This window comes from Ursus arctos, unplaced genomic scaffold (assembly GCF_023065955.2).
Source record: "Ursus arctos isolate Adak ecotype North America unplaced genomic scaffold, UrsArc2.0 scaffold_13, whole genome shotgun sequence".
Classification (NCBI taxonomy): domain Eukaryota; kingdom Metazoa; phylum Chordata; class Mammalia; order Carnivora; family Ursidae; genus Ursus; species Ursus arctos.
The window spans coordinates 17160376-17182100 of NW_026622797.1; the positions used below are offsets into that span (position 1 = coordinate 17160376).

General features: G+C 46.5%; 1 protein-coding gene across 12 annotated transcripts in view; it reads right to left on the bottom strand.

Annotated features, from left to right (window-relative positions):
- SASH1 (SAM and SH3 domain containing 1) overlaps positions 1-21725 on the bottom strand; it is a 244748-nt gene that overhangs the window by 23496 nt on the left and 199527 nt on the right. For 6 of the 12 annotated variants that reach the window (XM_044386408.3, XM_026505002.4, XM_026505001.4 and 3 more), the window contains 6 exons: positions 16560-16692; positions 10675-11510; positions 5857-5931; positions 4254-4397; positions 1185-1320; positions 235-404 (listed from right to left, as the gene is read on the bottom strand). In XM_044386408.3, the coding sequence (XP_044242343.3) occupies positions 235-404; positions 1185-1320; positions 4254-4397; positions 5857-5931; positions 10675-11510; positions 16560-16692 (1494 nt within the window). Of the gene's footprint in view, positions 1-234; positions 405-1184; positions 1321-4253; positions 4398-5856; positions 5932-10674; positions 11511-16559; positions 16693-17321; positions 17626-21725 lie in introns of those variants that run through there. The other 6 variants (XM_048226135.2, XM_048226134.2, XM_026505004.4 and 3 more) reach the window with 2 other exon arrangements.

Genomic DNA, 21725 nt, shown 5'->3' on the forward strand with positions numbered 1-21725 from the left:
CAGGTAAGGGCTGGGGGATAAGGTGGTGATGACAGAGGAGTAACACAAGATCCACCTTTGTCCTAAATGCTAGCTAGGTCTCTGTTTTGTTTTCCTGTACAGAGGAGACCACTTTATCACCGTAGCCAAGTTACTGGCCAGTACGCACCACAAGAGCCCAGCATTCAACAGCAAGGAAAACAGACGATCTCTTAAAGCCACAAAGAGCCGGCTTGAGGCCAGGTGGAGACCTACCTTGAGCTTGAGCGAGTCTGTGTCATAGGGACTAGGCGTGAAGTCGGTGTGCACCCTGGCGCGCCCACAGAAGGGGCCCCGGTAGGGGGGCTCCTCATCATCACCGTCTTCGGACTTGACACTCTCCCTGTTGCTGGTCGAGGAATCCGTGGTGCTTACTGTCTGACCGCCTGCACAGGAAAAATAGGGACAAGGGTAAATGCAGATTCCCTGCGCGGCAAAGCTTAAAGGCACGAAAGGTGTCGCGGGTCAGAAACTAGGGGACAGGCCACAGCGTATGTCAGGACCGTAGCAGGCCTAGGTTAGGAGACCAGGGGACTGAATTTTCTATTAACCCTAATCAACCACCTAAGTAGACTGGGGACTCCGGGTGACAACAGACTCCCTAATGGAGGACACAAGAAGCCTTCCACAGTCGTAGCCTCTCCGGCTTACTGTTTTACCCCATTTTACAGATGAGGAAACTCAGAGAAGTCAAGGAACTTGCCCAAGGCCAGTTGCTTTGAAAATGGTGCTTTAAATTGCTCTCCCCCGCCCCCCCGCCCTTGCCCCATACCACTCAGCTGACACCCCTGTGAGTCGTGGAGTGGTTGAATGGCACCTGTTACGTGTGACATTTCTAATTCTCTCTTCCCCCATCTTTTTTTGTTGGTCATTTCATGAACCTTTCCCCTTAACTTGTTCTTCTCCGTTCTCCAGATCCTTCCTCTGAGGTGCTTTCTCTCTTTTCTCCAATCCAAATTCATCACAGCCTCTTTTGCGCCCCTGCTGTACCTCTGCTCTTGAACAAATAGGACTCCTGGCCCACATCTTTTGCAGGTCTGTCTCTAATAGCACCCTGAGGGTCGGAACTTGGTCTGACTCATCTTTAAATTGCCTGACTCTGACACTCAGGAAAAGGCTGATCTTGACTCTAGCTGCAATCACGTATAATGACAAACCAGACATACTCATCGAGCTCTGCCCACTCAGAGAACTGCGCAGACTCTCTACGGAACCTCCGGCTTTGAGCTTGGGCTTGTCCATGTGTTCACTGTCCGGCTGTGAAGATGGAGGGGAGCCAGGCATTCCATCAAGGCCTGAGTCCTGAAATGGGTTTCAACAAAATTAAGTTGCATCAGAGTGGATGGGTGTCCTTTTATGATTTGAGGCAATTTAGCCCTCCGCTAAATCAATCGCATCCATTTTCATACCCATATTTGATTCTGTACCCAATATCCTCCTCCTTTTTAATCTATACCCTTGCTGAAGTTTAGAGTTGTGGCTCATGTAACTCAATCATTTTTCATGCTCAAGTAGATACTCTTGAAGTCTCCAACAAAAACCTATCTACCTCTGAGAACATTTCACTGAAGGCTTAGAGAATTCTAGCATCGTCTCTAGGCCAGTGATAAAGCTGGAGTTCGAATGCAGATCAAGTACAATCTATCAGAAACACACCTAAAAAAGGGGGGAAAAAAAAGGCCAGATTCTTTTTCTGTTTATATGAATTCTTGAAATTAGCTAATGAAATAATTCAGAATACAGATACATAGCAAAAATACTTTTTTTTTGGTCTATAATAAAATGTCTGTGTGTCACCATTTGGTTTTTGCTTCTTTTGTGTGTGGTTAGGAGAAAGCTCTGAGGTCCCTTTGGGTCAGAGCGCTGACCGGAGTGACTCAGCAGTACTCTTCCCCGTCGGGGTGGCCGTGTAGCATCGGCTCGGCAGAGCTCACTCGCACGCACGAGTACAGCACGCTCACGTGGCTGATGGTGCTCTACGGACAGACGGGACCGTGCTTCACAAAGTCTGCAGTCAGAACGGTCTACTTGCCAGAACAGACCACTTGCTGGCATATTACATAGCCACGTGAGCACAAAACCATCTAAACGAAACCTGTTATTTACATGCTGCCGAATCAGCAGAAGGGCTTTAACGCGACTCTGCGGGTCCTGTAAACACTGAAGGACAACAGTCCTGGCAGCCCGATCTAACATTTCTTAAAAGTCAGCTCTATGCCCACCGTGGGGCTTGACTCATGACCCTGAGGTCAGGAGTCCCATTGCTCTCCGGACTGAGCCAGCCAGGCCGCCCCCAAAACACATCTGTGCTTCACATCTAAGCAAAGTGAACAAACCACCTCAAAAACAACTACAGACAGAGGTGTCATCACTGAGAAGTAACCGAAGCGGCCAACTGCGGATTCCCGCACACATTCTCCTTCCTCTTTCTGAATCCTCAAAGAAGTCATCTGGCCAGTTATCTTTTTTTAACACTTCTGAAAACACGCATGTTGAGAAACAGCAATGTGGAATATACGTCTCTGATACTGTATGTCCTCAAACGCTTTTACTAACGTATTCACCATATACTTACTGATTCCCTATAAGAACAGGAGCTATTCCAGGGGCCGGGCACACAGCAAAGATCTTTACCATAACGGTTGATATTTCTACTAAAATGTTCAAAACCAAAACCCTCCAACATTCGTTTTCTCTCTCAGGCATTATACTGATCATTTATTCCTTTTTCCCCCCACTTACGTGAAATGACTGCTTTAAAAAAGAGAACTAAGCCTACAAGCCTGCTGTATGGTAAGATTATAGAAAACGGCTCAAAATGACATTAAAGTTCTACGCTCCGGATCTGTAAAGCAGAACCCCACTAAGAATGTAACTGTACAGGAGCTTGTAGGGGATGTTGGAATTCATGGGAAAAGCAAACTAAATGAAGGGTTTGAACTTGACGGTGCTGCGGTCAGTGAGTGGCATGATGGCCGCTTCACAGGAGAGCGCACAGTTCGCCTCTTTGCTGGGCAGAAAGAGAGAACTGCCGTTGCCCCCAAGCCCAGGGGGCAAACAAGGAAAATAATCGTGGAGAGAAGACATACAGGAGGCAGCGCCGACTTGCCCTGGAGGTCTAACAAGCCAGAATGTCTCAGCCCAAGCACTGTCAGCATGTCGGATGTATGACTACTGTGGGGAGCTGTTGTAAAATGTTTACCCGCATCCCCATTCTCTCTCCACTAGATGCCAGTAGCAGCCTTGCCGCCCCACCCCCACCCCACCGGGCTGCAACTGTCAAAAATAGCCCCAGTTGCCCTGGGACTGGAGGGGAAACAAAATCCTCCGCTCCCCCATGAGAACCACTGTAATATGCTGAAGCCACTGTGTGGGCTTTGTCTGAATCCCAGTGCAGACCACTGGTTAGCTGGTAGGTGGTCAGGGATTCAAACAGGGAGATGCTTGAATGTTAGCTTACTATGTCCACCAGAGGGCAGCAGCTGAGCAAAAATGTCTGCCTTGCCTGTTTTTATTTGGTAGATAAAGCAGCGTAGACAAACCTCTCATACACAGGTGCTTCAACAGACTACAAAATGAATGCTGAAAGGTGCAAATGGTCAAAATCACCTCAAGGCCCAGCTCTCCAAATGCCTTTCTTCCCTCCACCCACACAATTAGGACAGGGACTAGTCAGGTTTCTCCTGATGAAATTACACAACTGGAGAGGGTCTATGCTGTGCTGTCTTAATGGCCACAGGGAGGCCCAGTCAGTGAAAACGTCCCTGCAGAAACGACCTCTTGTGCACAGCCCTGCAGCCAGAAGACTTTCCGAGTCTACTTGCTATGAGCTTTTTGAGCAAATTTTGCTACGCTTTTTTTTTAAGTCTGCTAAGGAAACTCGAGTGTCTTTTTTTAGCTTTGATTCTGGTAACACCCATTTTGTAGCAAGGAATATTTCCACAAATAAAATTCATCGCTCATGGCCCTAAGGAATAATCGTTTCTTCACAAGTCTTTTTCTCGTGCGTCCATAAAAGACAGGGCCCCAATCGTGGATCCCCAACACTGAGCATGGACCCCTCTAAGCGCTTTGTAAACATTTACTGAATCTTTGAATAAATTCTATTGAACTTCCGTGTCCATGAACTAAGCATGGTCCTAGAGCCTGGTTAATACCCATGCATCGTATTTAGCACCATATCAGATCTCAGACTGATCATCCTCGGCCTGGCTCTTGGCTCAGGAGTTGCATACCTGCTCAGAGACAGAGCTGCTATATTTTTTAGACATCCTCTTCCTCATTGTCTCTTTCACTGATTTCACCTTTTTCCCAAGAGAGATGCGGGAGGCAGTGGGTGATTTGATAACTTCTTTGTACACAAAATCTCCTTCTTTACTCTGCAAAACAAAGAGGTGTAAGTATCTTTAACCACAAATGAAGCCCAGAAACAGGTTATATTATTCAAACCATTAATGTTCTACTTCTCAGAAAGTACTGGCCTCCCCCAGGATCTTGAAATCTTTTCCTGTGTTAACTCAGTGCTGTCGTCTTTTCGATTGAGAATTAAAAGCTACTCACTAAAGGGCTTTTGCATGTTTGTTTGTTTAAAGTGGGATGTGGGTCACTTATTATTTTTTTTAATCTTAGTATATTCTTCTCCGATTATACGTTTCTTCATCATTTTAGATACCCAAGGGGACTGCATTTCATTGATAAAGAGTGATTACGTTCACATATCCCGGCAGCGGGGAACAGGAGGAGGATACTACTGAATCACCCCAGGAAAGTGGTGAGAACAGAATGGCAAATCTCAGTCATCAGAAGTCCAACGTCTGATCGGACTTACATCACTCTAGAGCTCCGTGTGGTCGACTGCTAAGAGTATGTACATTTCCTTCTCTGAACAAGTTAGACTTGTGGGCACCTCCCATTCTATTTTGCACTGGGGAGGGAAAAAGAAACTTTCCCCTGAGAAAGGGAAAAGAAATCATATTTCCTCTCTTATTTTTTTTTAAAGATTGACTACATAAAATTACTGGTTTATGAATCAATAAAATTTGATAGCCAAATAAAATGTTGTTATTCTTCCCGGAAATTCTCAAACACTTCAAAAATCACAGATGGGTATTTTAGCTGACACATGACATATACACAAATACAAAGCACGGAATTTTAATTTCATGGTTTTGGACAAAATGCACAAGAGAAAAACAAAATATTAGGTAAAAATCACCTATATCCTTGGAGCCTGACAAAGGAAACCTCAGGGAACAGAATATGTTCACCACGAAGGTGGCCTGTCCCCATGGGGATCCAGAAGCAGGTGTGAGGCCACTAGAACCTTGGCTCTGCAGAGTCTGGTTTGCTCTGGGCCCAAGGAGACTGGGTTCATCCCAGGACACCCCAGATCAGAAAGACCTAGACTCCTACAGGGCCATGCACTTGGCCTGTGGTAAGACTGGTGTCTTAGAAATGCTGGCACAGACTCTCACCCCCATCACAGGGCTCCGTCCTGGCACACTGTCTGTATGTACCAGTCGTGTGCACTTGCAACTAGTGTGAACAAAAGGCATGTGTACTCAACGACTAGGACTGTAGAAGCCAAACTCAAGACTGGATTTGCAACTTGAAGAGAACCGGAGGCAAAGGCATTATGGGCATGGAGGCGGTCATTGTTCATTCCCAGTGCAACAGCAGAGTGTCTCGAAGATGGGTAAAACGGGGCTTCTTTCCAAATACGATGTAGGATCACCGATATTACCCGCTACCATTTCTCAGAGACACTAAATATGAAACTAGCTCAGCCACATTGCTTGAATCCAAACCTTTTTTGCTTTACCTCGGGCATATACTCACCATTGGGTCAGAATTGTTGCTGCCAATGTGTAGAGAACGGTTCGTCAAGTCAAACCCTCCAAAACTGCAGGTTCTCTGTGGAAAGGAGTGGGTAGGGTGGGAATAATCCAGTTACGTTTATATCAGCTGGCTGTGCACCAACCCAACACATTTCCCATTTGCAGGACAATCACTGAATCACAAATATGTTACAGGATGAAAGTAGGAAATAAGAAATGATGAGAAAAAAAATACATGATTCATGTTTTAAGGAAATTTCCCTCATGTCTTTCCAGAGGCCACTGGAACTGGGCCTACCCCAGAGGTCTAGAATCCCCTTAACATGCAAAAACCAACTCGTTAAAAACAAAAACAACAACAAAAAACCACCCACGTGTTAAGTGCTCTAAGATTCCCTGTCGCTTAGCAACAGAACATCCCCTTCCAGTCCCCTGATATCAGCTGCACACTGTAGTGACCACGAGGGAAAATGTATCAGGGGACTCATGTGCTCAGAGTGGTCTTGGAAACCCAGGTCTGAAATCCTCTACAGCTCTGCCACTGACAGCAGGCTTTTCTAACAGACTCTTGTTTTGTTTGGTTTTAAATCGCTGAGAAGGGGAAAAAAGGTTATGTTTATAGTAGTCCAATCAGGCCAAGAGGATTACTCACTCACTGCTTCCTTGACCTAGCCAAAAATGCTGCTAACTTTCCCATCTAACTGCCCAACTTAACTAATTATGACCCTTTTGCTTAGAGTGTATGAAGATACTACATTTGCCCAGAAAGAAAAGGTTGATTCAATGACTGTCTTTGACCACACTCTTTAATTCCAATAGGAAAAACACGATGTTAAAAAGAAAGAAAACCTCTTGTCCTCTAGTTGGTTTCAATCTTTATAGAATTGCTTCTATTTCAGCAATTTTATATTTCAGAACGTGCTTTGAATTCTGTTGTTTTTCCAGCAAAAACTACTCGATGACAACTCTCTCCCCCCCCAAATCTATAAAACAGACTCAAAGCACATTAATTTTTGTTAAAACTGATTTACTTTTTAAGCAAATGGTAATAAAAGCTGAATAGCAGACTTGGGTGCCAATATTTTATATTACTTGTTTCTCAAAGAAATCTCGCTAACAGCTGTTCAGTGGAAGAAATGAACAGAAAAGCACAATGTAGACTATAAACATTGCCTGTTTAGAATAAATATACTTGAGATATATAGTAACTGAGTTGTGAAAGCAGAACTATCCAGGAAGGAAAATGCCAAGGTTTCTGGAATCGTGCAGATGGCCCTGGTCCTGCCCCTTACTTGCTGTGTGACAGGTAAAGTACTTAGACTCTGAACTTGGCTTTGTCCGTGAGGAGAAGCAGGCATGTTGTGAATGCTGGCCGTCCACCTGTCATCACTGCTGCTCTGAGGATTCGGCAGCTTGTCCCGACAATTACCATACTCGAGTTTAGGCTTAGTCACTGCTCTAAACATGCAAACGAAGGGCTGAAGCTCAGTTCTGGGCCTTACATTCTACAAGCTTCCATTAGAAAATCAGAGTCTCCCAGGAATGGACCAGGAAGTAAGAGCCGGCAGGCACAGCAGAGTGGAGGGGCCAGGGGTACAGAAGTGTTGCAGGGGGGCACCTCAGGATAACCAAACTCAGGAGGCCATACAACTGTTTTTCTCCTTCACCAAAGCTGCCGTTGCTGCTGGAAGTTATCTACCATGGATATAATTCTAATTTTATCAATGGATAATCTGATCTCCCTTACGGTCAACCTAACTGTATTCTACTCTATAGAAAGAGAAAGATTGCTTTATTCAAAAACACTCACCAAATCTCCCAACCTGGCAAGCAAGGTTATGGCCACCTCTCAAGGCTAATTTTTAACATTTACCTTCCCTTTCCAGCTTATACTGCCAAATAGATTTTCGCATTTTTGCAAAGGCAGTGATTTTCTCCTAGTTCGTTTCCTGTTCCTCAGGGCTTCACAGATACAGTATGGCACCCAGATGCCTCTTCATTTTATGGCTTCTGCATCTCCCTGCTTTAAATTCCAGCATCGACTGCAACACTGGAGCCCAGCACGTACTTTCTGATGCGTATGAAATAACTGAGAAAGAATTTATGTGGAAACTTTACTGCAATAAATTAGAAGCTCGTTTGTGTCTTCATATGCCAGCTGTAGGCATTTCTTCCTAAAATGAAAACCTCAGAGTGAAGAGTGGAGTGGGTTTCTCAGCTACCAACTATAACCTCTCCTGGTGCTATGCTAAGGTGTCTGGAATAGACTCTTCTTTATCAGTGGAGGAGAGACAAAGAACAGAACAACAGACGTCGCTTGATCGAATCTTCAGCTTTTTCTGTATATCAAGTAGTTCTCAAAACAGCACTCCTTCTCTCTACAGATTGTAGAGAGAATAGTAAAAGAAAGTAAACCAATCTTCGCCTTTGGTGATATACATAATTGAAACCTAGGTGAGGTTTTTTTTTTAAGTTCCTGTGTCTCCAGTACAGGTGACGATAAGAACATTTGGGACAGATGCTTGTGGATGAGGAGAGCCAGTCGATGGAATGGTCATGCAGTTGAAAACATGTTTTGGGTGGGCACGGGGGGTTGAATTTTAAAGATGGACAAAATTCCAAAATGTCATGCATGCCTGTTCCCCCAAACAAAAACTGAATGACCAAATAAAAAGCAAGACAGGTGACCATTTCCAGTGAATATACAGCATTATCATTTCCCTGAGGGTTCATCAAGCAAATATGGCATTTTTTGAAAGACAAAAGGATCAAGTTTGAAAAGTAAAGGAAACTGTGCACTTTTAGATAAAGTGGCGGCGATAACGACAAGGACAGAAAAGACCGTTCAAGTAAACCAAGCAAAGAGATGAATCCCGTCAAACCAAACCAAACCACCCTAAAAAGTCTGTTGCTAAAATGCATATTTCCCCTTACATTCTCTGAATGATTAGAAAATTAAATTTCATCTTCCTGGTTGTGCAGTTATACTTAACAAGAAAAGGTTTGTGCAAATTTCTAATTCAGTCCTGAACACGTATTTCAGCACGTCGTAGCAGAGCTGTCCAGTACTCCCTCAGGCTCATAGTACCTGAAAAATGTGCAGCCTTGGGTGACTCCGGGATAGAGATTACACAGTGCCACCATATTTATAAGGAGGAAAAATTTGGTGCTTGAAAAGAAACTTGCCTCATGTCCATACTCAGCATTTGTGAAGAATTAATCACTGGCCCACAATTTAATTAGCACAGATCTTAGAAATATAACTTCTAGAAAGTCTTGCACAAGTTACATTATTAGCCTGGCAGTAAGTATGAGGGATGCATGAGGAATTCAAGGTACTCAAGGTGGAAAAATTCTCAGTATGACATGATTTAAGTCCATGGGGGCGAGTAACCAATTAACAGAGAAGAGGTAGATCTGTCCTATCAAGGTCATGTGCAGACGAACTGGGCAGAGCCCCTCCCAAGTTAATAAATTATACCAAGACTGGTTCACCTATGGGTCAGAACTGAAGGAGAAAGAGAATTCTGTTAATGTACAACAAATACAGAACCAACCACAAACTATTGCCATGATGTATAGAAAGAGCCAGAAGGGAAGCTGTCATAGTATTAAAGTGTTAGAAGATTTGTATGAATGAGAAAAAAAATAGAAAATAAGCTCCAGAAAGAAAGTCAACACATGTGGGAACATCTGGAAAACCTAAAGGCTAGGATAGATCTGCCAGTCCTTTTGGAACCGGGAAGGTCATTTTAAGGATGGCATGGACCAGTCGGTCTCCGTTTCCACAAGAAGCAGAAGTCGACAGAATGAAGTTACAGCAGCTGTCCAGGGAAGAATATCAGACGCACGAACGTCTAGGAAGCCCAGGAAAAGCCCCCGTGGGAGGTCACACTGCAGTTCCTTCAGACCCTTACAGGGGACGCAGCTACAGCCCTAGTGGATTGAACGGGGTGCCGGGGGGCAGGGGGGCAGGGGGCCAGGAAGCCCACAGCTCTCCTCTGTGCCATTTTATATGGTTCCTGTGCAAGCTAAAAGTTGGGTGGGAATTTCAGGGGGAAAATGCTTATATATCTCAAATTCAACATAAGTCATGCCCTAAAAAACAATCTTACTAGGTCTCTAATAATTCAGTATTTTTGAATATAAGTCCTTTATTCCTTGCTATGTACAGAAGAATCTATGGGGCCGTGGAAGACATTTCTAAATGTCGACCCCTCTGTTTAAGAAGACAGACTATCAAACAGATTTAAGTAAAACAAAAGAGCTCTAATATTTTTTTCCCCTTTACATTTAAGAACTTTCTGCTTGGCCCTACTAATAAAAGAAATGGACTTTACAAAGTTTTCAAATCACCAAATCGATGACTGTATTGATGACAACCCTTCCGTGAGCCAGTTTCTATTGTTTTAATTAGCTGAAAGAATAAACGTGTCTTCTAGGGCAACACGTCCTTCTGTTTTGAATCAGCTTCTCTGAGGTCAAGTGACGGATGGCTGAGAATCAAGACAGCCACTCCTAGAAGGAGGCCAAACCCCACCCCTGTACTCTGAAAGCCCTTCCCTGGATCATCACCAGCCTTGAGTTTCAATTAAAAATCAAACGGCTTCAACTGGCAAGAGGACAAATGGAAAAGCAGCCAGCGCTACACGAAAGTAGGGTCAGAAAGCTGAGGCGCCGGCGGAATGGACCCCGAAGTCACGAAGTCAGGAGCAGAAGAGAGGGGGAGAGCGCCAGGCCCCCGGAGGAGAGGCCATAATGCTTGACTGCACCTCACAGAAATGACAAGGCCGTCCTGGCCACCACCTCTGGGACTCACAGACTTCTGGTGGATTCTCAAGAGAACCCTTTTAGTACAGCGGTCGACCGTGGCGGCCCACTTCCTCTTCGTCTCCTCGTCCTCGGCCAGCAAGCAGCGCCGCAGGTCCTGCCTCTCGGCCCTGCTCAGGGTCCTGTCCGCCGCCGGCCGCACCAGCTGGCTCAGGTTCAGGTGGCTGTACAGGCTCCGCTCCACCACGTACGTGATGTTGAACTCGCTGACCGCCGGCCGCGCGCGCGCCCTCCTGCCGGGGGCGCCGCAGCCGCCTCCCGCTCTGGGCTTCTGCCGGAGCAGCTGCAGGTCGCAGGCGGTGCCGTGGACGCCTTTTCTGGAGGGACGCTGGCAGAGGAAGGCTCTGGAACACGAATAGTTAGTATCCGTTTTCTTCAAGCGGATTTGCTTCCGGACGCTCTGAACCTCCTCCAGGGACACCAGAAGGTGGTGCCGACGCCGGTGGCTGTCATAGAAGCAAACGCCGTCTGTACTTACCCCGTGGCTCAGGGACCCGAGGCCCTTCTTCATCTCCCCCTCGGTGAGGGAGCGGGAAACCTTCTGGGCCTTCTCTTCTTCCGGATAGGAGAAGAACGTCCCCATCTTCTTGGGGGGCTTAATCAGGCCCCGACTCTCTCCTTTGCTGAAGGTTTTGACCAACTTCCGGCCAGCCCCCCAGGTATCCAGGCTGCTGGACGACGGAGACGTGGTGAGAGAGTCCGAATCATCTTCCGGAGGCTTCTCAGGAGAGCCATCAAAGAAAAATGGCTTCTTGTGAACTCCAGAGTAAAGGGCGGACCTTTCGTCCAGGACCGGGGCGTTCTCAAACACGTGCTCCTCCCCGCCTGGAGGGAAATCAATACGAGAGGTTCACGTCTCTTGTAAATATACCTCCACGTCCTCTCACCCAGCTCTTTCTTCCGTTACAGCCCCTGCCCTACAAAGAATAAGCCAGTCCTCGCAGACACCACAGCGATCCCCTCCCCCTATGGCCTACGCTCTCCATAAACCCAGCTCCCGCTCGAATAAATGCAAGGAAAAAAGAAACTGTGCCAACGTATGGTTTCACACGAGCTTCATGTTAAAGGGTCTTGGGTGTGTTTTCTTCTCCTTCTCTCAATATCTTTGTAGAACACACACCTTAAGAAACCTGTTCAAAATGCCATTTGGAAAACCTAAGCCAGTCATTATCACCATACTCCTTAGCCCTTAGCATTTAAAGATAACTACCCCTCCCCCCCTCCAAATAGGATTACCTTCCCCAGTTTGTAAGTGCAGTCCCCAGAAGCTAGGAATCAGAAACCTTCCCCCCTCTGAAAGGCCCTCCTGGTGAGTCCGCGTGGTTTTTTACAGTCAGTGTGTGATGAATGCCACGTGGCTGACAGTGATTTTTTTATTGGTACATGTGCCATGCAAGTAATTAAATTACCAAGGCAGTTTGGGTGCAAAGACACCATACAGGGTTATAGCGTGCAAATGCAACTGACAGATGGTCTCCAGGTGACAAGCCAAACAAAAAAACTTAGGGAACTGGGTGATTCCTGCCAGACTTGCCATGAACCAGCCCTGCTAGGAAGCAGCAGGGGCATTTAAGGGCCTGGACACGCAGGCAGCCCCATCGAGCGTTCTACTTTGTTTCACGGATTCCAGCTCTTGAAGCCTTCCCTGGAGCAAGGTATTGAGCCAAGCCCTCCAGAGCCCAGTGGAAAGGTTTGGACTCACTGGCAGGAAAACTGAGTTCTTTCCTGCGTGTGTTATGTGAACAGATGTGAGAAAGAAGTAGGTCAAACTGTGGGTGTAGCGATCCTAACTGGCTGTGTCCCTTTAATTGTAAGGAAACTTTTGAGCACTGCAGCTTTCCACCAGCTGAACTGTGAAAGGGAAAAAATAAAAAGTTCCTTGGAACAGAGGGACGGCCCTAAATATACCGGCTGGGGTGAGGGTGCCGGCACACGGGTAAATGTCAGAGCGAGCTACTCACTTCAGAGAGGGGAAGGACGAAAGGACTGGTAGCAGTCCTTTCAAATTCTAAAGGTTTCCTGCTTTTCCAACTGATGGGAGTTACTGTTAAAAATGTGAAGGAAATCAGAAATGTGGTTATGAAATAGAACCCGAGACTGATTCTGATGTCACGGAGATGGTGGGGGGGAGGGAGTTTCAAGACCATGTCCAGTCCAAAGTTCGCCATCATCCACAGCACAAATGTATTCCCTGGAGGACTATTCCCGGATCTTTCATGAGAGTTTAAAAGCAAAGTCTAGGGTTCTGAGTGGATATTCGCTGGATCAGAGGCAGTGTGCAAAAATCGTGGAACTCTGCTGCTCTGTTCTCAGGACACCTGACTAATAAGGTATGGAGGCCAAGGGTCCTTCTGCTGTGAGAAGTAAACATGGCAATCTCTTCTAGATAAAACCCACCCTCCACTCTCGGGAAGAAGGGACGGGGGCCAAGATGAGAGGCACAACCTGGTGGCAGAGGCCCAGCCCTGGACTCCTGTATATATGTGTCCAGACCACAGACCACGGCTTTACATTTCGCCCTGGTGTCCTTGGAGAAGCGCAAGGCCCTCACTTACCTACAGCCTGAAGGGGCCTCGGGGAATTCAGGTGGGTCTACCGGATATTTTAACGACCTGTCAGCCAATAGTGGTGTGGAAATTTTCTGGACTCTGTATTTAGGGCTGTCATCAGAGCTTCCAGTACTTCCACGGCAGGTGTTGAGTCTGCAACCAGCTGGTCTGCACCTGCCCATGACCTATAGTTCTGCCTCCTGGTTCTAAGAAGTCTGCATTTGGTACGGCCTTTGGAGGGAAAAGTGACCAGTGCTTCTCACGTGGCTGCATCAGCCTGTGTGCTGGGGGCAGGCCTTGCATGCTGCGGGTTCTTCTGTCTGGGTCTGCCCCGAGCCTGGACTTGATTCGTTGGGTTTAGAGCACCACTGCTCCCATTCTGGGACCTCCAAGTACAATCATCCTTCGGAAGAACGGCAGTCACCATGCTCTGACCCCATGGTGATTTGGTGTGACCTACTACACGTAATGACCTTTATCTATCCTCGTCCCTGAGATCCGAGTGCGGACGGGGCTAGGGTACGGGATGACTTAATGCCAAGAACACAGCTTCGTGCCCTGATTCCAGCTCGGATTCTGCCACTCGCCGCCTCCGTGACCTTGGGCAATGATTTCATCTCTCTGAGTCTGTTTCCTCACCTGTAATGTCTGCCTATCTTACAAATATCTACTGCAAGGCCACTGAAGAGGATAAAATTAAATGAAAAGAAATATGTGAATGCACTTTATAAGCTAAACAGCACTGTACGAAAGCTAATGATTCATTACTGGGTCACAGATAAGCTGAGCCTCATGAGAGAGGAGGGCAGGTGGGTATCAGCTCTAGGGGACAAAACACAAAAATAGGCAAAGGGCACTGACCTGGCCTAAGACTGAATATCGTCTAGGGCCATTCATGCCCTGGATAAGGACTTGAAACTCAGTCACAAGGGTGAGACTAGGTCAGAGACTGGGCTTTCTCTCTCTCTCTCTCCTCTCTCTCTCTGTCTCTCTCGCAGGACTGTAGAGCTGAGGGGTGGGGAAGAGGTGGGAGCAGAGTGGAGACCCAGGCTGTCTGGACTTAATTCTGGGCTGTCTGCCAGCTGGCTCAGTGACCTTGAGTGAATTATTTAACCTTCTGGGGTGTCCGTTCCCTCATGTGTGCAATGAGGACAGTGTTAATGCCTGCCTCTGGGGGCTACGCTGAGGAGGACATTTTAGGAGAACATCACACCCAAGGTGTGTAGAAAGTGGCTGGCGCACACGATGCTCTCGGTACAGGTGAATTATCCTTCAGACACCTTAGTATTGGCACAGACACGTAGGAAGTGAAAGCCTCAACTCTTTGAAGGTCCCAGGAGAGTGAAGGAAGGGTGACTGGGAATGTGACTCTTTCCTGCTTTGCAGAATCAGTGGCCAGTTCTGCCAATGAGGAACCTCAGAGAGCGCCACTCACAGGACTTGGGGGACAGTGCTATAGTCTGGTCGGGGGCAGCCCCAAGCGGATGCCCTGCACTCACACACACCTGACACCTCTCCTGGCAAAACAGACAAGCCCGGTTAGTGGCAGTCCAGCTTCCCAACTCATCGGACACCAGAGGTTAATGGGGACTCAAGCTCATTTACTCCATCTTCCATCAGTGGCACCTAATTCATAACCAGATGAATTCAAGTTCAGGACTAGAAGTCCATACAATTACTACGCTTTACCTAACAGCTACCCCTCCAGGTAGCTACCCTTCCCTTTTGTCAACTACGTCTCTCAGAGATAGTTGGAAAGGTGGCCCTAATGCCCATGACAACGCTGTATGTACGGGCACCTGGCTGGTAGACCCAGAGTACCCCGCATGCCACTCATGTGTGCTCATTCATGGACAAGACCCACCAATCCGTTTGCTGTATTTGAGATTTAATTTTAGCAAGTGTGAGAGGTTTGTTTTAAAATGTGGTGTCCCAGGCTGGATGATGGCAATTCCACATGGTTCTCCTACTATTACCAATGGATAGTGTGTGTGTGATTTCATTAAGAGCTGCCAGTGAGAGGAAATCAGGCCATATTCTGTACTGTGAAAACCACGAGTGAGCAGCAGGTGTTAAAACATCCAATGCAAAATCAGCACTGCACCCAAAGACAAGCTGAACTACCATGCAAGAAGACACCCAAACGAAACCTGGAATTCAACACAACTCTGTGAAATTGCCCATAAGCACGTCTCTCTCACTGGCCCTCCTCCCTTCTTTCCCTTTCTCACCTCCACGCTCCCCTAGTAATCCCCTCACCTCTAGTATTTCTCTAGTGGATTTAAGCTGATAAATAATTACAGCAAACAGAAATTAAAAAACAGCAATAAAAACAACAGGAAACTCTCATCTATGTAACTCAGGGGAAATTCCAGTTCTCTCCACGCCTTGATTTTATTTATGCACGACAAAAAGGCCTCTCAATGATCATTTTCAAATCTATACTTTAAATTTTTGAAATTCCTCAAAATGTAGCTATGACATTTTAACAAGTCATGTGCTTTTAAAAAATAAGACCTATTGTTTCCAGTATTTTTTTTCAGTTCACTTATTATTTTCCAAACAGGAAATCTTATTCTTTTATTTTATCCTTTTGGGAGAATCTTACAAGGTGCCGCAAATGCACACAGCTAACAACAGAAGTGACGAATACGGCTGAGATTGAAACTGTCATAATCACACTTCAAAGGTTAACTATTCAGTACAATAAATCCAAGCTCGTGCCCCTTCTGACATCACTGCTTCATCTGACAAGCCGCTTAGCCAGCAATACAGCTCTTCAGATCCACTCAGAGCGGAAGGTCCTCAGAGCCCCATCTGAAGGGAGTCTTGAGACTGTTTACAGGAAGAACAATCGCCCCTCGGAGATCGGAAGGGATGTTAAGTGCCTCGATCGTTCGATGTTTGTTTGAGACGCATGTGTACCAACCCTGGACTAAGTTCAGCGGCACAGAGGCTACTGCTGAGAAGTTATAAACTCAAGTTGATGTAAAATGGCGTATGCTCAATGTTAAAGCTGTACCACACCCTGAGAAGCCTTCCCTGTCACACACCAGCCATTTCCCACCGCTGTGACATGAACAGTACCAAGCCCCCCCCCCCGCCCCCCCCCCCGCCCCCCGACCCCAAACGCTTTGAGCCACGCCCGTGCTCACGCACAGACCCCAGGCGCGCTCTGCCAGCCTTGACTGGAATGCAATCCATTTTCCACTTGAAATCATACTCTTTTCCTACTGAAGAGCTGACCCCGCCTGATTTAATTTGGAATAAGCAGGGAGGAGCGTTTTTTTTTTTTTTTTTTTTTTTTTTTTTTTTTTTTTTTTACCTTCGGTGCTGGGCTTTCTCATTTCTTCCACTCTGATCAGTTTCTTTCTCACCCTGCGAGTGGAGTTGACCAGCTTGTGTAACCTCTTAAACTTCACCGACTCCTCGGTCTCATCATCCGATTGTTCTCTTGACTGGCAAAGAAACAAAGGGAAAAGCTCATCAGATCGCCGCCCCGGGGCCCTGCGCTCTGGCAGCCAGTGCAGCCCAGCCTCACCGCCAGTCTGAGCTCGGCAGCTGAGCGGCTGCACCTGGGGCACACGCACCCGGGGCACCCCCGGCCGGCCCCACCGGTTCTCGGAGCCGCACACACCACTCCAGGGCCCAACGCGGTGGAGAACCAGGTCCCAGGCGCCACGACACACCCCGGGGCCCTGGACGGGCGTGGGACGCGTCTGTGTCAATGACGGCCCGGCCTCCGACAGGACTGTCTCCGCAAGGCCGGCCCTGTCATTTCAGTCCCACTGCTGTGGTTTGGGCCCGGCTCTCCTCTGTCTGGCCCATCAGGACTGCTTAACGTGGTCATCAACTACTCCTCCAAACCAAAATTCTGTTGACTTGTTCCAGTCCTCCCCCCAAATCAAAAACAGCAGGGCAGGAAACAGGAAGAGAAGCAAAAAGCCGCCGTCTGCCCCCTTCGTGGGGAGGGCCTGCCACACCTCAGCCATGCCTCCCGGCTCTCCCGGCTCCTTCTGAGAGCTCACAAGGCGAGCCTGAGGACAGACCCCGCATTCCTCCACGGGGGACAAGGGAAAAAGCTGACCTTTTCAGCCATACAGCACACTGCATATTCCCCAGCATCCCATTTCATTTTGCAGCGACTCAAGTATGCTCAACCCAGCTGTTTTCCCTCAAGTATCAAACATTACAGAGAGAGGAAAAAAAACTCTCTCCGCAGCAGTGACCCCAGTGAAAACAATCCTTTCCTTGTGAACAAAATGCGGGTTTCAGTTCCAAGTCAGCTCTAACATTCAATATGCAGCTTCCTCTGTTTTATCTGTTCAAAATGTGCAAAAGCAAAAGAAATCTGCAACTCCAGGGGCGCGCTGCGCGGGCCGGGTGCTCGGCGGTCCCGAGAGCGCAGGCCCGGCGGAGGCACGCAGCCGCGCACCCTGGGCAGCCTGGGGGCCGCCCCAGTGGGTCCTGCACCTCCTGGCAACGACCTCCTCTCCACTTCTCAAACCTGGTTCACAGAACGAGTAAGGACAGAAATGCCTCACATAAACAACACTGCTGAAGCAAAACAAAAACCACAGCCCTGAACAACTGTCTTAATATGTAGCCCCTCCCCCTGCAAGAAAGGCTCTCCATAATCCCAACTTTATCGACAATCGAATAGGTCCGCGAGAATTAGCAGAGAACAGTGGTTCAAGGGTAAAGAAGGTAGAGATTCCATGAATTACTTAGGCAGAAAATTGGTGCAGCATGTTGTGAGTGCACAAATATTTCTGTAGCTCTGTGGCACTACGTAAGGGATAAATACAACCCATTTTCTGGCCTCTGTCCTCACCCTGGAGCTCCCAGCATAGGGCCATTGTACTTTCTCTCTGCAGGACTATAAGCAAACCATTCACCCACTGAAGAATAATTATTATAACCCAGAAATGGCAAGTCATCAGGACAGGGGGATTTCTCAGGCTTCCCTTTTGCGAACCGTATTCAATTTCTAAAAAATTCCTAGATACGATGTCACATCTCCATTTCAGAACTGAAGCGAACTGCTTAGCTGATGACGCAGAACAGAAATGGAACCCCCAGGTAATGGGGGGAGGATACACCGCATGCCAGCAATGAGCTTTAATGCGTTTGGTCTAAAACTTACAACGTAAACAAAATGAAATCAAAGTACAGCTTCTGCTACATAATGGAATCGTCTGGTTTGATTTTCATTTTTACTTGGCTGAAGTGTTGATGTGTGATGAAATGGTCAGAGTGGTCAACCAGAGAAATGAGAACTGGGTGAACCCTCATTCTGGGTAATCAGCACCTGAGCAAAACCATAGCGCACGGAATTACACGTGAACACTGAAAGGATTCCGCCTTCTTGATGCGTCTCAAAAGCTAAGCAATTCTAACAGGAGGAGAACCAACACTATAGCGGGACAAACCTAGAACATGTGTGCGTAACTCTCACATTAAAAAATCCCGAAGTAAAAAAAGGAAGAAAGAAAGAAAGAATACAAAATCCTGAAGTGAAAGACGAAATGAGTACAGGTTCTTTATAATCAAGACACAGGAAGCTCGATTAGAGAATGACAATCAGTGATGTATATGTGTGTGTGTGTGTGTGTGTGTGTGTGTGTGCGTGTGTGTGGGTGTGGGTGTGGGTGTGGGTGTGGGTGTGTGTACCTTGCACCTAGCGTGGGGGTTGCTACTGCTGCTGGTTCTCGTGGTGCTGGGGGTGGGGGCTGTGTGCGCCTGCGCATTCCACAAAGACAAATCATATGTAGGAAACATGCCATCAGAGGGAACTTTTGAAATAGTTAAACCAGGACAACAGAATTAAAGGCAAAGACCCCCTCCCCCACTTTCCTCTGTCCTGATTCAACGTGGTGAAAAATAACATATTCCAGGTACTTGTTTAATTGCTTTCACATGTTCCATCTATTTTAGAGAAATAGGAGCTATTTACAACTTTGAACTAATGTTATTTTTATTTTCCTTAAAAAAAAATGAAGATTTTGGGGGTGTTTACCATTGACAATCACAAATCATAGCAACTGGCAACTTTTCATTATCATGGTTTGGACACTAAACAAGGTAGATGCAGCCCAATTTATATGAAGAAAAATGTAAAATCAAAGTCAATCAAGATACATCCTCCTTGAATCAGCCTAGAAGTCACTGGAGTTAAACAAGTGTAGCCCAAGGATGCTTTTTATTGATAGAGAGGTGCTGACTTCTCACTTCCTCCTGAGTCCAGAGGAAAAGGAGTTGTGAAATATTTGCCTTTAAAAAATTCTCTAGCTGTTTTAACATAAAGACGCTGTAAAAGGGGTGCATTTCTTTTAAACTGGGGACTAAAGCTTAAATTCCTCATTTCATGTTTCTCCTTTTAAATAAGCACACACCACTTACCAAATACTGAAAATAACTTGTCATGTCTTTTTTTTTTTTTTAATATTTATTTATTTGAGGGAGGCAGAGATAGCGAGAGAGAGAACACGAATGGGAACGAGGGGGAGAAGGAGGCTCCCCGCTGAGCAGAGAGCTGGATGCTGGGGCATCCCAGGACCCTGGGATCATGACCTGAGCCGAAGGCAGATGCTTAACCGACTGAGCCACCCAGGCACCCCTTGTTGTGTCTTTTTATTCAGAAATTACACCCCCAGAGATGAGGGTGTAAGAATTTAAAAATAACTATTTAATTAAGAAGAGTGTGTGTGAAATCTTGGCACCTGGAGGCACTCTGGTAACAGATGAAGGGAATCTGCATTACATATAAAATGAATGGTTGATTCCAAGAAATAGACTCCTAGAATTAAATAGAACACACCAGAAAACAGGTTTGAAATAAACTGAAGTGAAGAAATCACAGTATATGTTTATGCACGTTGTAACAGGGCACGGTATCTCCTTTCCCCGTCCTGCCCCAGGTCAGACGACTAAAGTAAACTTTAATCTGATCATCGTCTCAATGAGAAGGTGAAAACTAAATTATCTGTAAAAAACTCCCCACCTCTAAGCTTTAGGTGTAAAAGGCAATTAATGCATTCCACCAAAGGACGTGGAAAAGTGGATTTACATTATTGTAAACAGAAACAGTTGATTTCCAGCCTCTCTCTTGCAGATTTTTCCACCAGAAAGCCCATATGGCTCAACTTTTAATTACTTTGGCTAATGCTATATGTAGTAATTCTGTGGTGAATGCTTAAGTGTTTCATTTCTGGTTTCCATGGCAACATTACATCAGATTGCAGACAGCTGGCTCCACAGTTTTAAACCATAACAAATTGACCAAGCCAAGGCACAAAACTATAGCTGCTTTAAAGAGATAGTACACCATTTGCCTGCCAGGGGGCTGAATGAGGAGCCTATGGGGCCCACTTGGCAGGCGAAGGAGGGTGGAGCCTCCTCCTTTCTCATCTTCTTTTGGAACATGTGCGTCCCTGACACATCTGCAATGTTCTAATAGGAGAGACGTGGAGCCAGCGTGGAGAGCTTCTCATCACACAGCTACGTGAAGGATGATCAGGAAAAATGGGGAACAATTAATAGCATCTGTAGATAGAAAAATTTGTGTGCTGGAGCAAACGAAAAGCATCCCCTCACTCTCAAGTCTGTCACCGCAGGTCAGTAAGAGAGAGTACTTCACTGGACCCAGTAAAAAAAAAAAAAAAAAAAAAAAGGAAAAAAGACATTTCTTGCAACTGTGATGCACTGTAACAAACGCTCTCCAAAAGCCACATAGCACAGGAGCACTGCCCCATAATAAAAGTTACAGTGAACTTGCAAAGAGCAACCAGAACCCTTTTGGGGACTGCTCGAGACCATGCTGAGCCAACAGGATTACATACGAACTTTGCCTTTTGCAGAAATACACTCAGCTTGCTTCCCCAGCTCCAAACACTCAGCACACTGTCCTAATTATTAACAGCCGGACGAAGTCAATTTATCTCCCCTGGAGCCACACGTAACACTATAAGATATTTAAGCATTTCTGAATGTATTCCGAAAATGGAAATGTATTTGCTTATGAAATTCACACAACGGTTTCTGGCTAACTGGGCGCATAATCAGACATAGTCGCTCCAACTTCCTAGATGCGCACTGTCCGTGGCATTAACGTTAAGGGAAGGGAGCCGATCGCTTGTAGGTTTATGAAAAGCGACATCATGCAAGGCTGTCTGCAGTCAAGCCCTTCACACTGAAAGCCTCCACAAGTGACAGCTGAGCTCCAACCACGTACACTCAATCTCTCGGGAATCGCTCTATTCTCCAAATAATATTCACCCTTCTCCCCCCAAAGCTACGTCTTCGTATCTGGGTGAGCGTGCTAGGAAGAGCGCTCCGGGTTCCAGAGCAGGGAAGGAAAGGAGGACAAACCTCGCAGCATCTGGGTAGAAAAGAGGAAAGCCATCACAGCCAGGAGCAATCGAAAAGCTTTTCCTTGCAGTGACAGAAAGCACATTCTCCCTTTCACAGGAACCACACCCGGAGGACTTAC